Source organism: Leopardus geoffroyi, chromosome A3 (assembly GCF_018350155.1).
Source record: "Leopardus geoffroyi isolate Oge1 chromosome A3, O.geoffroyi_Oge1_pat1.0, whole genome shotgun sequence".
NCBI lineage: Eukaryota > Metazoa > Chordata > Mammalia > Carnivora > Felidae > Leopardus > Leopardus geoffroyi.
In genome coordinates, this window is record NC_059336.1 from 101,306,892 (window position 1) to 101,317,155 (window position 10,264).

Genomic DNA, 10,264 nt, shown 5'->3' on the forward strand with positions numbered 1-10,264 from the left:
TTTCACGTAATGACGACTTGGAGCTGCCGTATACTTAGGATTTGGGCACTTTTCAGTATGTACATTTGACCTCAACCACAGCCTGAAGATTTTATGCTTCCTTAGAGGTATCAGCTCATCTGTTACCACGAAAGAACAAAAGACAAGATGTTTCGAGAAGATGCTAATCAGTTTTTCTTTTTAAGTTTATTTATCGATTTTTGAGAGAAAAAGCACAAGCAGGGGAGGGGCAGAGAGAGAGAGGGAGACACAGAATCCAAAACAGGATCCAGGCTCTGCCCGAGCTGTCAGCACAGAACCCAATTCGGGGCCCAAACCCACAAACCGTGAGATTATGACCGGAGCCAAAGTCAGATGCTCAACCGACTGAGCCACTCAGGGGCCCCAAGGCTAACCAGTTTTAACTGATGTGAAAATAGGGGAGTGCACAGTGAAAGTAGGGACCGACCCAGTCATTTTACTTTTAGGTTTTTACCCTAAAGAAACAAAGCTGTGTGCAAAGTTTTGTCAGCGTTATTACAGTAGTGAAAAACTGGAAACTTCAATCCTGAGTAATAGTTAAATAGATAAAAGATGCCACAATAAAAAACGGAGTGCTATCTTGTCCTTAAAAGGCATGCCATAAATGTTTGTTTTTTAAAGCCATTTATAAACACACAGTGCAATCCCACTTTTTAAAAACGGAAGTATGTACTTCACATACATGCATAGAAAATAGAGAATGTACACCGTAATATTAACAATGGACTATACCCGAGACAAAGAATTACAGGTGATTCTTATTTCCTTGTCTACGTTTTTTTCTTCCAAGCAGCACTCACTGCTTCCACAAGTCCATAAGAGAGGAAGTGTGCATGTAAGGCAGCACGCTTGGCTCTCAGCTTCCTTACCAGACTGACACGCAAATCACACTCGGAAAGGAGTGGTCTCCCCTCCTTCAGGGGCCCCTCTGTAATGCAAGGGCTGGGCGAGCAGTTTTGTCCCCCTCCCCTGCAGATTTCACAGAGATTTTCTTCATGTGCCAAGATTCAGTTAACCCTTTCCGTTTTGAGGCATTCCTACTCCATACAGTTTCACACTTCATAATTTACAAAGTCTGATACTATTCAACTACATTATCGAACTCTGAAAGGCAGAAGTTCTCTTATTCCATTACCTCTTTGGGGCTATGGCTCTATCACTGGTGCTCAAGAAATAATTTGTGCCCTTGAGGTTTGAGACACAACACCCCACGCTGAAACAGAGGTCTCCAGAAGAAAGATCTGAATGGCTGGAGGAAGAGCCCTGAACCTTGCTGTGACTCTGATCAAGCTGCCCCCATCCCTGGATGTCCACTGAAGAGGTTTGGGCTAAGCTATGTCAAGGCTCCCTCCTCCCCCACCAGCTCTAACCGCCAGATTCCAAGAACATGGCTCACAGTAGCTCTGGCCTGCCCACCCTTTACCCCAGTGCGTGCACACAATGGTCTCGTAACCCTTGTGGTGTACTGTAGATATACAGTCTTGTTTTGTGTCAACTGAGGAAAACACGTAAAGAAAAAGTCGCTTCCCCACCCCACCCCCATGAAAATAATAATGAGAACAGATACATTAAGAAGGAAGCTGGAAAAACTGAAAGGGAAGGACTGTTACTGTCCTCATAAAGAGAGTTTTATTTGGTCTTGTAGTGGCTGGTGCATGGGGCCCATCTCCATGTTAGACGTATCTCTCTGACGGGCTAGGCTTGCCTCCTGCTCTGACCACGGGCCTGAAAGAGAGACAGGCGACCAACTGTTACTGCAGCAAGAGCCCCCACGGTGTGATGCAACATCCATGCATGTCTCCCCACCCTCTCCAGCCTGCCGGCCCCTTCAGGGCCTGAGGACTTGTCCCTGGAACACCAGCATGGGGCTGGGTGAGTGATGTCAGCAACCCTGTCAAGCATCACGTGTCTGTCGTCTCGCGGTCACAGCTACCTGAAGAGTGAGGGGCACTGGGAATGAGAGACTGGAGAACTTGCCCAAGGTCACATATCTAGGAGGTGGTGGAGCCAGGGTCTGAACCCAGTTTGTCTAGCTTCTTGGAGCCTTTGTCAGGGTACCCATGGAGGTGACAAAAAGAGGCTGATAACCAACATCATCAGTTGACCTGATTCTCAGCCCCTGGGAGGATCACAGGGATAGGGGAGGATGTGAGCAAACCACCACCATCAGCCACGAAGAGCTACTTTATCTCACACAAACAACCCACATTTGATGTCACACTAAAAATGTGTGTTAATTCAGTACTGGGCTAGTGCCTCCTAAATGGGCTAATGCATCATGAGTGTCATGTCTACGCACACCATCCTCCCAAATGTCTCTGTGGAAGCTGAGCTGCCCTCAGTCATCACTAGATATGTTAAGTCATGCATGTGGATCCCTGAGATATGCTTACCCAGTATAGCTTTGCATTCTAGGGCAGAGTTCCTTTTTTTTTTTTTTTTAAGTTTATTTATTTTGAGAGAAAGAGTGCATGGGAGGGGCAGAGAGAGAGAGAGAGAGAGAGAGAGAGAGAGAGAGAGAAACCCAAGTAGGGTCTGCACTGTCAGTGCACAGCCTGATGTGGGGCTCAGACTCACAAACCGTGAGATCATGACCTGAGCCAAGATCAAGAGTCAGACATTGAAACGACTGAGCCATCCAGGTGCCCCTCTCAGTTCATTTCAAAATGAGAATTTTCAGAAAAGATACAGATAAGGGATGATCCTCCTCCAAAAGCTCCCAACTGCACCCCAAGTACTTGAAAATGCTAAAAATCTTTCTCTGTTTTGAAAGGGTCTTTATCCCCTTGTTATAGCATTTAAAACAGGCATTGGAAATTCATTACATTTCCATTGTTATATATATATATATAAAGATATATGAGATAGTGAAGTTGGCTTCCTGCAGGGAAATATCAAGGAGTGAGAAATGCAAACCCTAGGAATGAAACTTGAAATAATTTGGGGGCGCCTCAAAAATTAATGACTCAGTTAAGTGTCAGAGTCTTGATCTCAGCTTAGGTCATAATCTCACAGTTGGTGAGTTCAAGCCCCACATCGGGCTCTGCACTGATGGTGCAAAGCCTGCTTGGGATTCTGTCTCTCCCTTCTCTCTGCCCCTCCCCTGCTTGTGTGTATGTGTGTGTGTGTGCGCACGCCCATGCTATCTCTCTCTCAAACTTAAAAAACAAACCTTGAAATATTTTTATCTACTGAAAGAAACCAGTGAATATAATTCTTATATGTTATCCTTAAACAACCCCATCCCCCAACCCCCCAATCGTAGGAAGCAGCCTGAGTTTTGGATAGAAGTTGCAGCTCTGCTACCTGCTGATTGTATGGCCTTGGACAAGTCACTAAATGTCCTACCCATTAGTTTCCTCATCTGAAAAATGGTGGTCATGGTAACTACTTGTAAAATTGTTATGAAAGTTGAAATTAATATATATATGTATATATATGGCTAGTAGCTGGGACTCTGCAGGCTTTTATCAAGTGGTTTATTATTATCAATAATCTGGGTGTCATCATGTCTCTGCCGTCTTTGGTGGGTTTCTTGAGCTGAGCTGCTAATCTGTGAGATGGGACTGTGGTATCTCTCACATGGGGTTGCTGTGTGGATAAGAGAGATCCTGAGTGTAGCCCCACCACAGTGGAGGGCTCCAGTGGTGCCAGTGAGATGTTAGGGCAGGGCTGCCTCAGCCTAAGTTCAAAGGACTGTGGAGATGGAGACCTCTCTTCCAGACACTGGTTTTTGTTTTTGTTTTTTTCCTGATCATTTCAGAATGATCACAGCCTGGAATTGGATCAGGGAGTCACTTGAGCTGCCAGATAGTTAACTGCCCCTGCCTCTGGTTCCCTTTTCTTCCAGTCCAGTCCTTGGTCATAAATCCAGGCCCTGCACTGACACAGGGAAATTAGGAACCTAGACCATTGTTTATTTGGTTCCCTGATAGAAGATTGGCTCTCTCTCAAAACACTAGACTCTCAAAAATCTAGAACAAGCAAGTGGGAAGGAAAAGTTTTCTTAAGAAAACAATAAAAGCCAGCTGGAATCATCCAGATGAAGAGACCTCAGGTCTTTGAGGAGCTAGGATTCTTTGGGCGAATGCTTCAGATGGGATTTTTGGTGCTAAGCCAAATAAGAGGGAGATTTACTATAGTCACACTGCTCTTCCCGTTAGCCCAACCTGTGCCCCCATTTCCCCCACAGTGCCTGCCTTGTGCCTCTCTTTGCTCAAGAACTATGCTGATTCCCTGCTCCCAGAATTCCACTGCTGTGGCCTCTCTCTGGGAAGGGTTCCCACCGACTGCTGTTTGGGAAGCCCGGCCTCTGCCCTGGGCTGCCCAGTGTTAGGACCAGGGATTACAAAACACTCACCTCGGACATTTGCAAACACGTCTTCGGTTCCCTGGATAAGAAAAAGAAGGGGTAAAGTGACTGACCCCTCCCTCCACCAATAGTCCCCAGATAGTGTTTCTCCCTCCCTTTTCCTATTTCTTTAGGATTATAACTTTTGAGAGCCAGGTAAGGGAATTTTCCTTCCCTCTTCTCATCAATTTTAAAAAGCATTGAAAATACAGATGTGGGTTAAGATGGGTTAGTACAGTCACCCACGGTGGGACCCAAAGTAGTAGGGGATTCAGGAGGAGGCGGCTGAGGGTCAGTCTCAACTCGTCATGGTTTTGACCAGCCTTTCTGGGCACTGGTCCCAGGGCCACAGCGGCAGCCTCCCCCGCGGGCGTTTGTGATAAGCCAGGATCTGTGCGCTCGCTTGTCCTTAGCCAATGGACTCACCACAGCTACCGCCCCTGGGATAAGGGCTCTGTCGTCGGGAAAATATCCCGGAGAGTGGAAAGCAGAGGGACAAGGGACTTTCTCGAGTTCTGTCTCCAGGAAAAAAATGGGCTCTGCCTTACCCTACAGTGCAGCTCGGAGTCCCAGAAATCTCCATCCTGTCTGCGGGCAAGGGCTGCCTGGAGCAAGCCGCGCAATCGGAGCCAGCGGAGCAGACCGCTTCCCGTAACTCCGCGCTTCCCTAGGACTTACTGTGGTTGCAGATGACGGTGATGACCAGCGACAGGAGAAGGAAGGCGCAGGTCCCAGCCAGGGGTGCCCAGATGTAGATGTCACAGGACAAGTCCAGCCCACTTGCTTCCACTGAAGACACCGAAAACGCCGACATTTAGGAGCCGGCCGGCGATCCTCCCACCCCATACCACCAGCTTGGGCTTGTCTCTTGGGTCCGGGTCTGTTTTCCCACCACGTGGACAGCTTTCGCCTCTACCTCCAGGATCAGGGCTGGCCCTAGCAGGGGCTCTCCCTGCGGCCCGCACGGCCCCTGGCCGGTTCCCGCCCCGGGACCTTGTGCCTGTCTCACCTGTGCTGCCCGCTGAAGGCTGGCAGGTCCCCGGGCGCAGAGACACCCGCTGCGACGCGGTGATGGGCGCCTGCGTGGGCGGTCGCGGCGCGGGCGTAGTGGTGGGCTTGACTGCGGGAAAAACACAGCCTAGTTGGAGTCGGACCGGGGACATCTACCTTAACCCTCCCCACTGCCCCACGCGCCTCTGCCCCAGGGGGCGCCTCCTCCGCGCTCGCGGATCTCTGCACTCAAGGCGGGGAGACGGATTAGGGACTTCGAGGATTCGCGCTCACCCCTTTGCGGCGCGCGCGGTACCCTGCCGAGTCCCCGGCTCCGCCAAGCGCACTCGGCGCCTCGGACCGGAACGCAGGAGCCCGCTCCCGGTCACCCAGCCTCTCTCCATGGCTCAACCCGCAAGCTTGCGGGCTTGGGTTGATATCCGCCGGTCACTGACGAGCAAACGCTGGCTCACAGAATTTAAGTAACTGCCCAGGAGTAGACGAGCACCCGAACTCGAGCCCAAATCGGCCGGACCTAAGAAGCCATCTTCAGCCTCGACCCAGCCGCACCTTAGCCTCAGCTTCCTCGTCTGTGAAATGGGAGCACCCCCCCCCCCCCACCACACACACACACAAGGTCTCTAAGAGGCTCGAAAGCGGGGGGTTCGTGTGAACACGGGTTCAGAGAGGAGTCCTAAACCGCACACCGAGAGGTGCCGCGCCCTGGGCGCTCGGACCTGGCAGGAAGACCGGGACGAAGGCGCTGAAGTACAGAACGGAGTTGCTCACGACCGAGCAGAAATAGTAGCCTTCTTCCTCCTTGCGGAAGCTGTGCAGGGTGAGACTGTAGAGGGTGTCCTGAATCCTCTGGCCCGAGATCTGTTTGGGGTCCAGCCCCTCGGCCAACTTGGTCCGGCTTCTGGAGAGGTACGCCAGGAAGATGGGGCGGGCGGCAGGTTCGTCCTTCTGGAAGAGCCAGGTGCAGCCCGGCGCCGCGCTGGACAGCAGCACCTCGCACTGCAGCTCCACCCGCTGGCCGAGCCTGCCCTCCACCTTCCCGGGCGATAAGCGGAACGGGGTCGGCCCAGCGGCTGCGGCGGCATCTGCGGGTGGCAGGTGTCCAGACTGAGCCGGGAGCCCGGCGCCCCGCGTCTGCCCCGCCCCCGCCCTCCCCGAGGGTTGCCAACTCACGAAGCAGCAAGGCCAGCGGCAGGAGCTGGGCAGTCACCGGAGAGGCCATGGCGCACTCGGCGCTGAGCGACACGAGCGGACGCGCGCAGGAGCTGGTGGGACCCCGAGGGGGGAAGTTGCGCCCTTCGCCGGCCGGCCGAGGAGCCAGATTTCGCGTTCGGAGGATGTGATGTCACCCGAAGCCCCGTCGAGGAGAGTGGCCCTGTTTTTCCGCGGTTGCCACCTTCCAGCCCGGTGAGGGGGCTGGGAGGGGGGTGGTGGTCCATGATCTAGATGGGCCGTCGAAGTAGGCTTTACAGGACAGCTGGGGTCAGTGGAGAACTGCGGGTTTGTGGATGAAGAAAAAGGCTTGCAAATGACCCTTGGGAAAGGCTCTCTTGTGGGGGCGACGGAGACAGAGGTTTACAAGAGGTGAGGGTGAGCAGGAAAGCAGAGCACACACGTCCCCTTCCTCTGTAGTCACTCAGAGTGTCTCTAGCAAGATGGGCACTGAGGGTTGAGGACGGAGAGGCGTTGATGATTTGCAAGCTTCTCTGGCCAGGGGACTCTGGGTGTTCCGCCGGAAGGAGACTACCATGGGGCAGGGGCCACTCACGCCTTGTGTGGTACTGGCGGTCAACTGCTGACCACACCCGTGGAGATTTCTCCCTGCTGCTAAACTTCACCTCACAGGTTTTTTTTTTTTTTTTTTTTTTTTTTCTTGCATGGTGTAGCCACTGCAAACAGTGGGGCCTCTACACCAGTGCCTCTCTTGGCTAGACCTTCAGTCACCCTGCCATGATCATTATTCTCATAAAGGGGATCTGAAAGTGTCACTCCTGGAGGCGCCTACGAAATCCGGGACTGAATGGAAACTGAAACACGGGTTGGCTCCTCCCAACCTCTGCCCAGTCCCCTGGCCCTGCATTCTCACGGGGACTTGAGGTCGTCGAAACTCCTCTTGCCTTCGTTGTTCCCTTTGCGGGAAATACCATTCTGTTTAAGCCCTGGGGCCGGCTCCAGTGCTGTGGGATTTAGACCTCATTCCTCTGTGTACCTGACTTTAGGTGCTTGGCAGGGACATGTGTGTAGCCTGGGTGAATGCCTGGGGGGAGACAGTTTTCTTCCCAGGCTCCTGCACACCGTGTCCCCTTCCTTTTTGCAGATTGAGGTCCTGAAACCTCCCTCCACCTCCAGTGGATGCCCCTCCTCCCTTTTCTTCCGGTTGCCTGAGCCTTTCTGCTTTGAATCCCATAATGAATGTACCTCACACTGTTGCTACTTCATTCTAGAGTTGAGCCACGTGGCATTATCTGTGCCATGTGTCTGCCCCACCTGTGAGTTTTGCCTGGCGAAGACTGTGTCTCAGACACCCCTCCCCACCAAGTCACATCATAGCTTGGGGTGAGCTGTGCTTGCAAAACTTTAAGTGTTGAATGGGCTATAAAAAAAAAATTTTTTTTTAATGTTTATCTCAGAGAGAGAGAGAGAGACAGAACATGAGCAGGGGAGGGGCAGAGGGAGAGGGAGACACAGAATCTGAAGCAGGCTCCAGGCTCTGATGTGGGGCTCGAACTCATGGACCATGAGATCATGATCTGAGCCAAAATCGAGATGCTCAACTGACTGAGCCACCCAGGCGCTCCTACCTGTTACATTTTCAAATGGAAGATGAGGAAGGCTGGGGAAGGAAAACCTTTTGTAATGATGGTTATGACTGTGGCTCACAGTAGGGCATCATCCCCTGGCATATAGATGGATACATGTGTGCGTGTGTCCCTGGCTGTGTATACACAGTGCTGTGCCTTAACTCACATGAATGAGGGTGATGGAGAAAGAGCCAAGACCAGACAGGCCATGTCTGTCTCCTGAAAGAGAGCTGCAGCTGGCTTGGAGGCCTTCCAGCTTTGCAGCTAAGAAAAGTGTCAGCCACGAGGGTGGCAGCCCCTTTGTACAGAGCACTACAGAGGGTTGAGGGGAGGGGGATGCCAAGGCAACGTGTGAAACAAAGGAGGCTTTGTGATATTTTTTTTTACAGAATGTGGCGGATTCTCGATGCAACCACGAGGACATCCGCTCCGCAGCAAGCAGGAGAGCAGATGCAATCCGCGCGCAAATTCTGGGGATACTTGCATGCAATAGGGCCAGGTGTGCAGAGGGCTGAGCGGGGCCTGCCCTCCCCTGCCAGGTGCATCCCCTACCCCAAGCCACGGCACTCCAGCGGGGTAGGGTGAAGAAAGGAGAACTACACTCCGCCAGGCGAGCCCCTTCTTTTTAAAAACATCCAGAGAGAGACAAGGTAGGAGAGTCACCAGTTTCTGTGCTGAATTGAAGCAAGTCTTTGTTTTTCTGGAGGTGTTCGTTCTTAAAACATGGAAATAAAATCAGCTTAACTGACATGACACGAAGACACTCAGAAGGCATACACGGGCAGGGCAGGGGTACAAAATTAATCAGGGCTCCGTGCCACAGCTCCTAAGACACTGACTACACGGACAACTTGAAATCAGTGGCCCTGCTGCCTCCTCTTGCCAATCCAGCTCTGTGGGGACAATACTGTCTCCTTGGAAGGAGTTAGCTTGTTTGGGCCTAGAAAGGCCTTTGGGTTCTAGAGTTGACAGGGCTTTGCTTTATCTCAGTGACAAATACCTGTCAACGTCACTCCCACTTTTTCTGGAGAATGTTTCAATCTACAGACACATTGTCATATTGTAGGTCTTTGAGTTTGCATTGTGTTGTTACATATAGATTTAGTTCATTCATTTAAAATGGTGTATAGTATAGCATTATCTTGTGAATACATGACAGTTCGGGGATCCTCAAACCAGAGTATTCATACCCTTGGGGGACAAGGAGGCTGTCTGCGGGGATGCACGATATTTGAAGGGGCTCATTTTCCAGATCCTCAACTGCCATTGGTTCTCTTTCCTAAGACGGATCTGCCCAGGAGCAGATGTCTGTGTCTTGTCTTCGTGTTGATTCTCTTTCCCTGCCTTCTTTTTCATAACTGCCGTTTGCTTGCTTTAAAACAAAAAGGCAGACCTGCTACTATCCCGTACGTTACTGTGGGGCAATGCCCAGGAGGTTCGAAACCCTCTGTGGGCAACAAGGGGAAACACCCAGATATTTTTCATTCCATGCCCATTCCTTTAGGAATAAGCATTTCTCCTGAGGAGAGTCCCTGAGATCCTGGCAAAGAGGGTGTCTGGGAGAAATGCTGGAAGCGGAGCACTTTATGGCCAACTCCTTGGCCTCATCACTTTACTCACCTCTCTTTTGGAGAGCTACAATGCAGAAGCCACATAGTTACTATGGGAGGTGCGCTCATTCCTAACGTGTTCATTAGCATTGCATTGCAAAGGGAACCAGGCTTCCTTTTCTTTCTTTCTTTCTTTCTTTCTTTCTTTCTTTCTTTCTTTCTTTCTTTTTTTAAGTTTATTTCTTTTGAAAGAGACAGAGAGCAGGGGAGGAGCAGAGAGAGATGGATAGAGAGAGAATCCCAAGCAGGCCCGCTCTGTCAGCGCGAAACCCAATGTGGGGCTCGAACTCCCAAACCGTGAGATCATGACCTGAGCCAAAGTTGTATACTTGACTGCCAGAGCCACCCAGGTGCCCCCACACTTCCTTTTCAACACACAGTCTGATTTGCTACTTGGTTTGACGTTGAAGACTGGCTTTGCCAATGACCTTAGTTGGCAGCATTTTTATGTGCAACGAATCAAATGAGGTAAA

The 10,264-nt window shown here is 51.2% G+C and overlaps 2 protein-coding genes across 5 annotated transcripts; one reads left to right on the forward strand and one right to left on the reverse strand.

The window, feature by feature from the left end:
- Positions 1-1,627: 1,627 nt before the first annotated feature.
- On the reverse strand, positions 1,628-6,725 carry CD8A (CD8a molecule). Of its 2 annotated transcripts, none has more exons than XM_045446777.1 (6): positions 6,554-6,725; positions 6,100-6,465; positions 5,382-5,492; positions 5,051-5,161; positions 4,382-4,412; positions 1,628-1,746 (listed from the first exon to the last, which is right to left on the reverse strand). In XM_045446777.1, the coding sequence occupies exons 1-6, from the start codon at positions 6,600-6,602 to the stop codon at positions 1,695-1,697; spliced, it is 720 nt and encodes a 239-aa protein (XP_045302733.1). In that variant the 5' UTR covers positions 6,603-6,725; the 3' UTR covers positions 1,628-1,694. The 2 variants fall into 2 exon arrangements, with proteins under 2 accessions (XP_045302733.1, XP_045302732.1); XM_045446776.1 differs by having other exon boundaries at positions 5,382-5,510.
- On the forward strand, positions 6,682-9,306 carry LOC123581083. Of its 3 annotated transcripts, XR_006703590.1 has the most exons (3): positions 6,691-6,787; positions 7,825-7,936; positions 8,571-9,306. XR_006703590.1 is itself a non-coding variant. In XM_045446778.1 (2 exons), the coding sequence occupies exons 1-2, from the start codon at positions 7,401-7,403 to the stop codon at positions 8,764-8,766; spliced, it is 732 nt and encodes a 243-aa protein (XP_045302734.1). In that variant the 5' UTR covers positions 6,882-7,400; the 3' UTR covers positions 8,767-9,306. The 3 variants fall into 3 exon arrangements, 1 of the variants encoding a protein (XP_045302734.1); XR_006703589.1 differs by lacking the exon at positions 7,825-7,936 and having other exon boundaries at positions 6,682-6,787; XM_045446778.1 differs by lacking the exon at positions 6,691-6,787 and having other exon boundaries at positions 6,882-7,936.
- Positions 9,307-10,264: the final 958 nt, after the last annotated feature.